Source organism: Amblyomma mixtum, chromosome 2 (assembly GCF_055824585.1).
Source record: "Amblyomma mixtum isolate Tamu chromosome 2, ASM5582458v1, whole genome shotgun sequence".
In the NCBI taxonomy this organism is placed as follows: domain Eukaryota; kingdom Metazoa; phylum Arthropoda; class Arachnida; order Ixodida; family Ixodidae; genus Amblyomma; species Amblyomma mixtum.
The window spans coordinates 248,752,875-248,767,754 of NC_143013.1; the positions used below are offsets into that span (position 1 = coordinate 248,752,875).

The 14,880-nt window shown below is 46.4% G+C and overlaps 1 protein-coding gene across 1 annotated transcript; it reads left to right on the forward strand.

The window, feature by feature from the left end:
• The first annotated feature begins 1,262 nt into the window (after positions 1–1,262).
• Positions 1,263–11,839, forward strand: LOC149363402 (uncharacterized). The gene is made up of 5 exons (XM_089568519.1): positions 1,263–1,288; positions 1,366–1,489; positions 2,900–4,073; positions 10,518–11,005; positions 11,048–11,839. The coding sequence occupies exons 1-5, from the start codon at positions 1,263–1,265 to the stop codon at positions 11,837–11,839; spliced, it is 2,604 nt and encodes an 867-aa protein (XP_089424645.1).
• The last annotated feature ends 3,041 nt before the right edge of the window (positions 11,840–14,880 follow it).

Consider the following 14,880-nt stretch of genomic DNA (forward strand, 5'->3'; position numbering starts at 1 on the left):
CCAGTTTTTCATCGCGCAAGCTACATCCGTGTTTCTTTCTCCTTGTGAAGCGCTTAAATTAAGATGGTGTCAGCAAAATGAACCAGATCCATTTCTCACGCAATCTGTGCTTGAGAAAACAATGGTTTTTGTCAGATGACTGTGATTTTCCCGACTGAGTATATATAAGTAGTCGTGATTACTGTTCTCCCGTAGAAAGTAAACCACAAGCAGCAAAAGTAAAACTCAAGTAAATTTTGATGTTCTCTGTATCAAAATTTGTGTTTGTACTCAGTGAACTAACAATATCTAAAATGCATCGCATTGTGCTCAATACTAATACAAGGTTTTTGACACTGAAAAACTTGTTGCAAGCGTAATCGGGAGCTAAGTGGACGAACAATTCACATAATACGGGGCTCCTCTGCCTCATAAATGTAAATTCCAGTTTTCAGTCGAGCTATGTTGATATATAACCTATTTGACACATCTTCTGAAACACCCATGTTTCAGACCTCATGCAACGGCTCAAAAGCATGCACAACTTGAACACATTGAGGTTTGTCTCGTGAATCTTCACCGCAAGAAATTTAACGTCTCAATTGCATGTGCCTACCATCAAGTGCATATTTAGGTCTGCATTGCATAGCAGTATGTTTACGTTATTTGATTTATTATTACCTTACCCTCAATGCCGCAAAACCACGCAAACTTTTTTCATAACCTTTTCTTGAAAAGCAACAATAAGCAATAAAGAGGCTTGCAACTTTACGGCAGGAGCTCCACACCTTCCAGCTTCTCTTTATGGCGGCAGCGCTGAAGACTCTCGTCAGTAAATTCGGCGTTCAACAGTCGTCAGTACCGACCAATCCCGGTATTCCCGGCAATACACACCCTGAAGCCATCGAACAACCGCCTGAATTTCAGAACAAAAACATCATCTTGAAATCTATCTCACAGCTCACTAGGCAGTAGTTTTGAAAACACAACAATCTTCGACCAAACACGACAGGATGGCTAAGACCAAACTGCGGCTTTAATTGATGTTCAGTGCAAATTGACCGAATTGTAATAATACAGACCTCAGACACTTTGAATTACACTGATTGGTTCTTCTTTTTCCTCTACTTTCACAGACAGGTATTCGTCAAATAGCCTTCAGATACTAAAAGCGCGAGCGAACGTGATTTCAATGGGGAAGTATACGACGTCTTCTCGCAGAGCGATACTACCACGAGGAATGTGGTCTCAGTGTAACTCCTCAGCGTCAGTCCGTACTTAGAATGTCGTCAGTGCGCCTCGTTGAAGCGTGAGCACTTCTACCAGAAGCACTCAGACTGCACATTTGGGTTTTTGCACTTACATTCACTCCATATCTGCATGTAGGATACATTCCAGCGCGGACTGGCCGCAGTGCCAACAGAAAACATCGACAGTATATAAACCTCCGGTGCTCGACGAGAAGCACCAGTGCTTTCCGGACAGTAAAGCCGCAGCCGCCATGATCGCAGTGAGTATTTCGGCCAGCCCACTAAACTTTGTTGTTCCTAATGGTGCTCATTCTTTATTTAATGGTCAAAGTGTATAGCAAAAGCGCCTTCTTTTGTTTTTAATCACGTAGCAAGAGGTAAAAACAAGGTTTGAATTGATTCCAGCAATCTCGACAATTACCTTCTCCCGTGTTCTAAATACCTGTCGCACACTCCCTTACGTCTTGTGCAAAATCATGAAACGAGTGTAGCGCACAACCGACTCTTTTTCATGCGACAAAATGTCGTCCTCGGCAGCTTTCTTTTTTTCTAATTTATCGCGGCGTAAAGCCCGGTGCATAGAGTTCTTGTCACCACTTCTTTCTAAACGTATGTGTGCAATGCATACAAAATATCTGCTCTGAAAAAGCCTTTTTCAGATGCGTCTTCAAAACTTAAGTTATTAATTTCAGCAGCGGCCGCTTGGAGCCTTCATAGAGGGATTTTAGTCGCCGTCCTCTGTATAATACATTTACAGGAGAATCATTTCGTGGTGAAACTATTTACTCAATCCGACACGAAGTGGTTCATCTATTACTGAACATTTATTGCACATGACCATGAGCGGCAAATCGATACGCGGATTTCCAAAATATATTTTCGCCCAGCCGCGATCGAGGGGATAGCATCAAGCACCGAGTAAAATTTTCGCTCTGCTGGCTTAGTGCGCGGCATGACGAACTTTTTACCAGAAAACGTTATACAAAAGAAAGTAGTTTTCAATCCCCTCATCAAATGAGACCCTACATTTCCATCATTAGCTTAAGAAAAGTCAGGCCTAACAGACATAATGCAATCTTCCAGCCGGTATCAAAAACATTATTACAGCATTCTCTTTGTTTTCCTCAAACCGCGATAAATACTTAACTCCCGCAGCACGTTTTAAAGGTTGCATTTTCGAAGCGATTACTACCTAGATTCCTAAAATATTGAATTGAAATATCATACACTTGTAAGAGTGCAACCCTGCATGAAAACAGCCTCAATATAAATAAGTAACGTGTTTACGGACTGCACTCTACATATATCTTCCTTCGACAACAATAAGAAAATTTGACGAGAACAACCAATGAGAGATGAAAAAATCAGATCCTAAAGCTCGCTGCAGCCAAAATCAATAGTAAAATGTTACTCCAATCATAAGTGCACTGTAAAAAAAAGAAAAAAGGTTCCTGGCATGTGCGCTCTAGGCGATGATTTGGCATGCATAAAGTATATATATGATTTTTTTTAATAAAGCTACTCTCGAATATGTGCCCATCCTTATGCTCTTTTCGTCCGTGTCTCTTTTCGTATTTCCCTTTCTTAAGTATTGCATGCCATTATAAACAGAAGCAGCCACCTGTGTAGCCAGAAAGTACTCACTGCTCGCGGCTTCACCTTCGCTGCAGGTACAAGTCTCTCTACTCCTGGCTCTGGCCGTCAGTTCTTTTGCCGGCTACACCCCTTACAGCAGCTACCGCTTGGACTATAGACCGAGTTCTGCGTACGGAGCACCCCCTCTGCCCTCCGCTCCAGCCCTCCCGTCCTACCATGCCGCTCCTGCCGTCGTTCCTTCATACAAAGCACTTGTTGCTTCGGCGCCATCAGCTCTTTCTTACCCTGCTGCCACGGTGCCCGCACTGTCCCCCGTAGAAGCGTATCATACTGTACCTGCGGTCAGTGCCGCTGTGGCTGCTCTGCCTTCCTACGCTACCTACCGCTCTGCTCCGGCAATCACGCGCGTTTACCATGCGGCTCCACACGTCTACCAGTCTGCTCCAGCTCTTGAAACTCTCGCTGCCCCCTCTGCCTTTGCCGCCTATCGTTCGGCACCGTTTATTACCCGCCAGTACCACGGCTCCCCACTCTTCGCTTCCTCTTTTCGTGCCGACGCTGCTCTGCCTGCTGTCAGCAAGGTGGCCACCTACCAGGCCGCGCCAGCATTCGCCACGTACCGCAGTGCACCCTCTCTGACTCGAGTCTACCAGAGTGCCCCCTTCGTCACGGCATCCCCAGCGGTGGCCACCGCTGTCCACGATGTTCCATCAGCGGCCGGTGTTACCAGGGTCGCCAGGTACCACGCGGCCCCTGCCTTCACCGCTTACAGCGCTGCACCCGCCGTTACTAGAGTTTACCAGAGCGCCCCAGTTCTCACCGCTACGCCAGCTGTCACCACCGCTGTCCATGCCGTGCCAGCCGTGGCCACCTACAAGGCCGCCCCAGCTGTCACCAGAGTCTACCATGCCACTCCGGTTGTGGCCGCGGCACCAGCCCCCACTCTTACTGCTGTGCACGCCGCCCCAGCCGTGGCCGCCGTCCACGCCGTCCACGCTGCCACTGGAGTGTCCAGGGTGACTAAGGCTGACCCCTTCCACTTATCGGAGCATCACACTGTGCACACCTCCCCCGTGGTTTCCACTGTTGTCCACGCCCCTCATTCGACCGTTGCTCACCTACCAGGCTACGGATACGGAGTCGGAGCCCTAGGGTACACCTCGGGACTCTCAGTGTACGGCCCCAACTACGGCTACGGCCTCGATGCTTTTGGCTACACTGCAAAGATCCACATCCACAAGAAGAAATGTGAGTACATAATGAAATGGGGATGGATATATTTTGCGAATTCCGCTTTAAAAAAAAACACCAAGCTTTTGACATTTTCAATTTAACGCTGTCGTTTTCTTCTTTTCCAGAAATTATTTTTGCATTAGGAGAATACGTGCTCATGAAGACATGAAGTCATCGGCCTTTGGGTAGATACCTAATGCCTTCCAGCTCTGTCAAATAAATTGTTCATATGTACAGACCAACAACGTTTCAACATCGTAGTTTATTAATGCGACAGCTTTAGGACGGTCATGAAGACGAAACTGCCCGGTATCGTCGACGTCTGTGTGAACCCCCATCTGCCTATCTTGGCAAGTGGTTTTTAGGGGGATTCCTTTCTCTCTCCAGCTGTCACCTGCCAATAGTCACCACTCCCGCTCGTCCCACGCACAACCTTCCAACGGACCGCAAACCCCATTCCCAGTCATCCCCAACCCCGTACCACTTGCCCCCTACCCTCATGACCCGCCGCTGTGGCTCAGTGGTTAAGGCGCTCGGCTGCTGACCCAAAAGACGCGGGTTCGATCCCGGCTGCGGCGGCTGAATTTCGATGAAGGCAAAATTCTAGAGGCCCGTGTATTGTGCGATGCCAGTGAACGTCAAAGAACCCCAGGTGGTCGAAATTTCCGGAGCCCTTCACTACGGCGTCCCTCATAGCCTAAATCGCTTTGGGACATTAAACCCGAATAAACCAAACCAAACCTACCCTCATGTCCTGAATGGAGTCAATGTAATGCAGGACAACCATCTCCACCCATTGTGAAAATCTCCGTGATAATAGGCTAGCGATTCCCACTCGTCACACTTCATTATGCACTCCGTCCATTAGACTTTCGTCGAATTCCACTTAAAGACCTGCTCACACGTGCACGGGCTTTCTTCATTCAACAGGCATCGTCCCCTGCATGGTACAGCTGACCTGAAGGAGTGGCCAATATGGCCTATTGTCTACATGAATGTACTACGGCCATTCAGTTTTCTCAACTCCGCACACAGTCCTTCGTGGAGTGCTTGGCTCCCTCCAGGACAGCTACATCACCAGTTGGCCCTCATGACCCAAGCTTTCTACCTTCTTGCTGCCGAACCCTGAGCAAACAAATACGATTATACTAGTACTACTACTATTGCCTCACCCATAGCAGCTTTTTTTATAGAAGATTTGTTTCATGGACGCAGCTCGTGCCTATGACGTCATATTTAATTTCAGCGTGCCGAAAAGATTAGGAGAGGATACTTAACCTTCGCCTAAAGGGTATGACACGATAGCTTTAATGGATCAATGTCCAAATATGTGGAACTGGTCATTCTCAACTCGACATTTATAGATCGCTGGGAGTCATCTCACCTCTTCTGGCACAGTGGTGCAGCTGTTAATCACTATCTTGCAATGTCATGTCATGCCACCAGTGGGCCTGTGACCCAGGGTGCCCTTTCCGAGCAACGTCTCACTTGCCACCGTGCGCAGTTTGCTCGAAATCGAGTAGCAGGTGGCCCACCATCCACCTAGGTTACATGTCTGGGGATTTTTCGCACGCAGTCATCGGCGCCGACGCCCACGACGGACGCCGACGATGACACCAGCTTCTCTATATATTATATATATTTGTTTCTAATAATAATCACTCAAATCAATCAATAATAAACAATAAATCTTCATTCTGGATAGCAATACATTGAATGAAATGAAACTTAATCCGCAACAATTGGGCAGTTTCGCGAGATTTCTTTCAGGAATTATTTCCGAGCTCCTACTCGTCCCGTGCGATATTTCTTAGAACAATTTCTCTTTGTCTTTTTGTTTCCCGGCTAAAACTTGCATCAGCATTTAAAGTGATAATATAATTTGATTGTTTGGATTTTGCACTTCATTGTAGAATGCAAGCGTTTCTCAGTTCCATGTTATTTACATCATTTCCGCTTCACATTTGCTGAATATCACTCCACTGCGGCCCTACACCAAAATTAAGTTATAGCATTCAAAACCACAGAGTCTTCTCAACATAATATTGAAATCACGCAATGGATGTTATAGAACAGTGTGCCTCATGAATCTGTGCACCAAAGTATTGATAAATGTGTTTCTCATCTCAACTAGGTTATGGTAAGTTTCGAAAATATTCCTAATATCAGCGCTCTATTAATGTTGCATCAATTAAAAGGTTTCTTCTATGAAAAACTCGGAAAATCTTAGGCGTTCTCCTGCACTGGCTGTAATTAGCGCACTCCGAACAGAAATTAAACTAGGCTGTTGATGTTACCCAGCAGAAAGTACTATTCAGGATTACTGCACAGACAACGACAGACAGAGAAATCCTAACCATAAACGCTAACCTTCAAATGAACATTCAATTTATCCTAACAACAATACGAAGAAATAAATAAAGCGCACATATGCTATCAACTTACTCATTGTTAAAGACTTTTAGTACTATATGTTACCCACGACTTAATCAAACACGCTGCGGGTATAGTTGGTGATGCATTTTCTTTTCTTCAAAGTGAAAGAGCGCTAGATTTTCAGACGACTGCACAGAAAGACATGATAGGACGGGCGCTGACTCCAACTATGTTTATTGACACGTATTTTCGTTGAACGTATAAGAAAGACGACAGTGAGCGCATGCGCATCTACGACTGACCTCAGAAGGAAAAGTCAAGAAAAACTGGAAAGGGGGGGGGGGGGTACAGAGTAAAGTGAGGTCGCTTTTTTTTCTCTCTCTCTTTCAAAGATGACAGCAAATAAAGCATAGTATATAAAGCATAGTGTGTCCTGGACAGTGTTGACAACTTGGGGAGGACCACATTGAAGAGATCCCGCCATGAAAGGGAAAGCACTGACAGAAAAGGTAGTGGCGTATTGCGAGAACAGCGGACTGTCCTTCTTGCAAGCAGATAAAGAAGGTTGCTTCGTCATTGTATAATCTGGTGTTTACAGCGAGAAGGCTATTCAAGCAATAGAGAAGAACTTTGTGGCAGTTAAACCGTCCGGAACCGCTATCAAGAGCAAGACAGTAGCCCTATGTAAATCCATGAGACTCCAAAGCCTTGCAAGAGCTATTGTGGACTCTCGAGTGAACACATTGTCCGGGTTCTTCGCATTGAAAACTCATAAACTCTACGCACCCTTCAGGACGATTGTTACCGAGAAAGGTACAGCCTTTGTCAAAAGTTTGGAGCCCAGGGGGTTTGCTTCTGAGCCTCAATGTATGGTTCGTGATGCACCTCCAGCGCTCCAAATTTCCACTGGGTAAGAAGACTTCTGGTTCTGCCTCCTTCAATGGGTAGGACTTCCAAGAATGCTTCAGGAGTCCCACTGCAAGGCTGAGAAGTAAACACCCTGGGCTCTAAACTTTTGACAAAGACTGTACCTGGCAGCAACATATTAGTAGGTTCATGCCTAGGTACTTAAATAATCTGGTTCTTTCTGATCCGTTTGCCACCAAGAATTTATTGCATGTAGCCTGCATATTGAAAGGAGAACAGATTGGATATGCCTTTTTCATAGATGTTGAAGATCTATTGTATTCTATACCACATAATGACCTGTTTATCGCTGTAAGACAGCGCAGTGAAGCAAATGGTACTATCGCCTTCCAAAATAACGCCGGCTAAAGCGCAGACAATTTTATGTCACTTTTAGAATTTTATATCAACGCTACTGTTATACAGTTTGACACCAGGTGCTACCTACAGCGCGAGGGCATTTGCATCGGATCATGTGTCGCTCCAGGTATGTGTAACAATTTTCTTGCATCATTCGACAACGCTTTGGCTTCACTAACTGACGAAGGCAATGTCCTGAAGATGACTTGTAGATCATTTTTAGTAATTTTAAAGAAAAGTGATCAGGGCCGTTATGAAGAAACTGCGATGAATATTTTAGAAGAGTTTGTACAACATGGAAAAGGGCTGTCCTTTACGAACGAGTTACCTGTGCTTAACCGCCTTCAGTTTTTAGACCTGAAAATGATGCTCTGACAAAAGATGAGTGATCAACCTCGGTATGAGGAAATTGAGATGAATATTTTAGAAACGTTTGGACTACATGGAAAAGGGCTCTTCTTTACGAACGAGTTACCTGTACTTAACCGCCTTCAGTTTTTAGAACTGAAAATCATGCTCGGAGAAACATGTATGCTGGTGCTACCGCCCTAGAGCCAAGAAAGATTTTCCATTTTTTTCTTCGGCCCAATCAATAACTGTTAATAGGGTTATTGGGACCCTTTCTCCAGAATCCGCACTGGTCAAGTCATGCCCTCACATGATGCAAGAGAGCCTTCGGGGCGAGGTAGCCAGACTGCAAAAAGCATGGTTTCCTCTTCACCTGTTGACAGCTGTGACTGATGCACTCCTGCAGAAATGCAAGGAAAGGCTAAAGAAAACACGCAGAATAGAAAGACCCGGAAACACCCGGAAACAAAAGACCCGGAAACAAAAAGCGACCCCACATTACTGTCCACCCCGCGCCCCCCCCCCCCCCCCCCCCCTCCTTCCCGTTTTTCTTTACCTTTCTTTCGGTGGTCAGTCGTAGATGCGCATGCGCTCTATGTTCAACGAAAATACGTGTAAATAAGCATAGTTGGAGTCAGTGCCCGTCCTGTCATGTCTACCTGTGTATTCATCTGAAAATGTAGCGTTGTTTAAATTTGAAGAAAAGAAGATGTGACCAACGAACCGACCACTGCACACTCCTATTACTCGGCCCTGCCACATATCGAAGGGTAACACCCAAATTTTACAGCACAGCTCTTTTCAGGCTACCTTAATCATTCTCGAAGGCGCCTTTCTGCTCTTAATATCCTGACTATTTATTCCCAGACTGTTATCTTTAAAGTACTGTTCAACCACCCCAAACATCTCTGATACGAAGTACCTTCGACAGTCACTCTGCCCCTTACGCGATTTTCTTTTTGCCCTCCTCGCAACATTCCTTTTCTGTTGGGGAATAAAATTTCAATTTCAATTTTAATTTCAGATTTCATTTTCACCTGTTTCTGGCCACCTATATTTTCGCAGATAACCTCCTGCTTGCCCCAATAATGTAACGGCGTAGTGTCTCCCACTCTTTTAGCTTCTAATGCTGGAGCGATAAAGGGCCACTTCCGAATTGAGATGTTCGGCCTTAACCATTAAAGAACAAATAGTCGAGCAGGAATTTCCTGTGAACGATATATTCAAATGACCTAACTCCGCAAGCGCTAATTTAAAGTCTTAAAAAGAAAAGCAAGAAAAATAAAGCTCGAACAGCGTAATGGGTGCCAACTGGCTGCCTCTCTCACTTTCCTCAAGATCATTGATGCCTGGAGGACGTGCTAGTTGCCCCACAGAGTCGACTACCGTTGTGTGTTGTAACACCTTTCACCCTTCGCACATTCTCCCTCCCTACTATGCGCACTTGGTGCAGCGTTTCTCTCTCCTGGTTCACTCTCCTTGCATTATCGTTTGTGACTACGCAAAGGCGACTGAACTAAAAATAACTGCCTGAAATTCTACGAAAGAGCTGAAGGAGCTCCCGACGTTGGAGAGGGCAGCCTGTGAGCTCTGAATACGGCGATCGCAAAGGAGCATCGATCCGCATTCTTCCAAACGGGCCGTATGGTAACTGCGTCCTGAACCGGATGTAAGAATCGAAGCTTCGGCCGTGTCAGGAAGAAACGTGTGGTTAGAGTTCTTGTCGCCTGTTTTACATACTCACCCTCACTCACTGAATTACTCGCCTAATTTCGCTACCACGCAGCTCCAGACGGGTATATAAGCGCACCTGAGTCTCACAACTATCAGCAGGCGCTGGTTTGCCGAAGGTACAACTGCATCAGCCATGGTAAGCATCAATGTGACTTCTATTGGAATTTACTTTGAAAGCCACTTTCCTTAGCGAACTCTAAAAACCACCTGCGACCGCTTGGTAGAATGTAGTGCAGTTCCGCCAGTTGTTTAAACCGCAGGTCTATCACTTTTATTAGTGCTTCAGTTTCTCGTGCTGTCACAGCATATAAATGCTTCCATTTCACGAGACTTCCCTACGAGACGCTTTTAACCGTTTTCTCCAGATCACACCCACGTAACGTGAAAAAATAATTCACCTCGATTTGCAGGCTTTTCTTAACAACCCTACCTAATATAGAAAGAACACACCAAATTCAGTACAACCCCTCAAACTCTCAAATATGTGTTTTCGCTCCGAGTAAAATATCTACTATGAAATTTCGTATAACTGAGCGGCTTATAAATTAGTTCCCCACAGACCTAAGTTTAGACTAATGATGGAATCTAGCATAAACGCTATATTACACATCTATTACGACCGGATACTTGAACAAAACGTCTCAATAAATTGCATGAAATATCAACAACACCTTAATATTTATCTGAAATATGGCAACGCTATTACTTGAACCTTAGCTGGCAACCCTCTCACAGATTCCTCTGCTCAATTTCAGTTCTGTGTCTGCGTCGTCCTGTCCCTGGCCACCACCGCCTTCGCAGGCTTCCTCCCTGGTAACCTACATGGTAGCTACGCCTTCGGGCAGGGCGCTGGCCTTACCAGCTATGGTCTCAGCCACGGAATCGGCTACTCCGGCCTCACCGGCTTCGGAGTTGGTCGCAGTGTCGCGTATGGCCCAACTGCTGGCTACGATTTCTCTTCCCCAGCCGTTGCTCGTACCGTGTCTACGTACCACGCTTCTCCCGCCGTAACCGCTGTTGGCGCTGCCCCAGCTATCGCCACCTACGCCGCTGCTCCAGTCGCCGCTGTCGCTGCTTCCCCAGCTGTGTCCCGCGTGACAACCGCCCCAGTTGTTGCCGCTGCTCCAGCTATCGCCACCGTGGCCCACGCTGCCCCTGCTTTGTCTCGCGTCGCCACCTACCAGTCTGTCCCCGTTGTGGCTGTGGCCCCAGCTGTCGCCAGCGTTGCCGCTGGCCCAGCTGTTTCCCGTTTCGCAACCTACCAGGCTGCCCCCTCTGTAGCCGCCGTCGCTACTCCAGCTGTCACGAAGGTCTTCCAGTCCGCTCCAGTTGTTGCTGCAGCTCCCGCCGTTTCCCGGATTTCTACCTACCAGGCTGCTCCAGCTCTGACTGGTGTCTACCAGTCCGCCCCTGCTGTGGCCGCCATTGCTGCCGCCCCAGCTGTTTCTCGTATTAACACCTACCAGTCTGCCCCATCTGTCGCCGCCATCGCTGCTCCAGCTGTCACCAGGGTATTTCAGTCTGCTCCAGTAGTTGGTGCTGCCCCAGCTTCTTCCCGCTTCGCTACCTACCAGGCTGCCCCATCTGTCGCAGCCGTCGCGGCTCCACCTGTGACAAAGGTCTTCCAGTCTGCTCCAGTCGTTGCCGCTGCCCCTGCCCTGGCCACCGTGGCCGCTGCTCCAGCTGTCGCCACATACCAGTCCGCCCCAGTTGTGGCCTCTGCCCCTGCCGTCGCCGCATTTTCTCACTCTGCTCCAGTCGTCGCCAACGTTGCCCATGGCGGCCCGGCTATCGCCACCGCCGCTCTCCACTACAATCCAGCTATCGCCAACTTTGCGCACTCTGCCCCATCTCTGGCTGGATACAACGCTGTCCCAGTCTACGGCTATGGCATTGGAACCCTCGGATACGGTGCCGGTCACTACGGCCTTGGCCATGGTATTGGAGTCTACGGCCTGAACTACGGCTACGGTCTTGGTACCCCCTTCGGCTACAATACCCTTCTCCGCCGGAAGAAGTGTAAGTATAGGCGTAGGAATACTCCGCGTAAAACGTGACCCTAAGCTTAGTGCTATTTTGGTGTTTTTTTTTCTTTTCCAGAAATTCTTCGGCGTTTGGGAAAGTATGCAGTCTCCAAGAAAGAACGAAGTCCAGGTCGACCTTTTGCGACCTGTCTAGTGGCTTCCAAGTATTTGTAATAAATTTTTATATGAACAAGAATATGTTTTCACAGGTCTGATTTTCTGGGTGGAAGATTCCTCAAAAGTAGGCTATGGTCGAGCTCTCTTCAATCGAATTGTTTAGACGTGTTGAGAAAAGTATATCCACTGGTTCAATATCGGAGTTGCTACCTGTTGTCAGATAATTATGTTATAGCTACGGGTGCACGATCACGCATACCAATCGCAGTAGCACTTACTGACCACATTTAACGCTAAAGGGATGAACACCCATGAATTCCCCAAACGTTGTAGGTATCAGAAAAATTCACTTAAAACTTCCAAGTTTTCAACACTATTGTGTGACGTTCATCGGCGTTCTTTTTGCCAACAGCACAATCATGCAAGCTGTACGCAATCTTTGAGGCACCATAGATTTCTAATTTTCCTTTACGGCAAGCATGTTGACAGCACAGATAGTGGTGCGTTTTAGTAGTTTCAAGGCGGCTGCGCCACCTATGACAGCTAAAGGGGAGTTCCAACCAAATAACCTCTGAGACCCGTAAGAAAGCCGCCGAGAGCATATTATATTCTCTCTCTGTCTCCCTCACTGGTCAATGAGATTTGTCGTGGCAGAGTACAAAGCAGCGCTCAAACAACTGCTTTTGGCTTCATGTCAAACTTTTGCAAGCGTGATATAGCGATGATAGTTCCAAATTAGCAAGACCAAAAAAAGTGGCTTGCAACACACTAGCTGAGCCCAGAGCATGCACTAATGTGACGGGTCCGCTTTCGCTTATGAAACAACATTCTTTTTCTTCAAAAAAGCAACTGACCTCAGCACGAATAAGTCCGCATGCCACATGTAAATTCATCTAAAAAGAAGGAAGTAGTGCAATTTATATCAACAGTCCGTGCAAGACTTAGAAAATCAGTGCCGTTTTTACGTGTAAAGGGCGCCAGTGAAGTCTGACTTACAGCCATGTATTCCCTTCAGGGAGTGTAGTAGCGGCAGGGTCAGTCATCCTCCACCATTTAGTCTTCATTAAGAGCCGCAACCACCGACCTAGAAGGACGGCATTGTTTCTTAAGATGTAAAAACAGCCCATATGCTTGCTCGCTATGAATAAGGTACATAATCAGGACCCTACAGAAATCATCTCAGATGTCCTTTAACAAGCCAATGAGTTGTCTAGGAAAGTTCTCTGCCTCTCTTGTCACTTTTGTAGCGAGAGCTACACTACGCAAGTTCTTCGAGCCTTCAGCGTGGCACCCTTTGAGCTCCGTGGCGGCGACGTTGGTCACGTGGTTGGTCACATGGGTTGGTCACGTGGGATGTCACGGAGTACGGCGCAGCTGCTGCTGCCGGCGGCGTGGCGTACCGGCGAAACGGAGCTGCAACAGCTTTGCGCATGCATCGTGCCGAGTGATCGGGGGAGTGGAGAGGGCGAGTGGTGTCGCAGCTGTACAAGTAGGCGACTCGGCGGAGCCGTCGGGGCAATGTTGGAGAGCGGAGGAGAGGAAGAGCTGAGCTCGCGGCTCTGAAAGAAGCCTGGGCTCTTCATTGGAACCAAACAAAGAGGAGGAGGCGAGCCGAGAAGACGAAGGAAGAGCATACGATACGCCTCGATAGGCGGCGCAAAAACAGCGCGGTTCGGAATGCACGCCTAGCCGCCGGGAGTGACACCACTCTAGCTCTCGCGTCACTCCAGGTTTAACCACAGCTAAACCACCACCAATTTTAATGCAAGGCTCTTTTAAAAACGATTACACGCGTTACAAGTAAAATACTACAATTTACCTCTCCTAATTCCAGTAACATCTGACTTACTTGGTAAGTATTCATTTGGAGTGCCTATGAGCTTAAGTCATCTGATTTGTTTCAGAATTGCCCGGAAGGCACCACCGAGCAAAATATTTTGGCGCGCCACAGACATCTTTTAAGGAGTATGTAAAAAACTCCCAGTACTGTGGTCTCTGTGCACTCTGCGAACTTTTCTGGTATATATCAAGTAATCTAGTAAAAAATTATTTTACAACGAGAGTTGAGCTTTGCGTACTTTATTTCCGCTCAGGTAAATGCGTAAATTACGAAATAAATCACGATAAAAAATGTTGTTACTACAGGGTATAATCTATTTCAGCTGGTCATCCTTTCAATCCACACAACCTTCTTCTGTTGCATTTACTGATAGAAGAGTAAGTAAAAAAGAGGAGGTACTGAAGCAGTCTCTCACTACGGGAAAGACTTCTGTGTACTATATCTCCTACTTTACCATGTAATAAAGTTATACAAGACTGATTATTTAATCAATTTTAATCAATCAATAAAATTTCTTTCATTAAATACACATTTGTTATTGATCAATAAATAGCTATATTTTATTACTTTATTGACAGCACAGCCGAAAACATGGTACACTGAATGCAATCCCATATCAATAAATTACATCAGAAAATCAACCTATTTATTTATTTCTCTACTCCACTGCGAATCCAGCACGGCACAGCGACGGATCCAGAGAACGTCCCATTGCGCCGCTTGAGGAAAATCGACATTTTGTCACTAAAACTAAACGTCAAGTGAGTATAAACAGAAAAGAAAAGCTTTCGAATTTCATCCTCCAAGACTCTACCCAAGACTCGGCGTTTTCCGCCGCTCAGATATTGTGCACCAGACTTGTGCTCATCTGCGTTTCTGATTAGTTGTAGGTGAACGCTACCTTCTTCATTTTCTGGTGATTCTCTGGTGCATGCGGCACGCAAATTTTGGATTGATGAACCTTGTAAACGGTAATTTTTTGTGAGATTTGTAGTTGTCCCACTGTTGCCAAAGCTCTTGGAGAGGCTACTGAAATATGCTTATAGAAATAAAATTAGTCAGTAAATAAATAGCTAAATCCATGAATACGTAATTCTTTTAGTTCATTACATGTGTT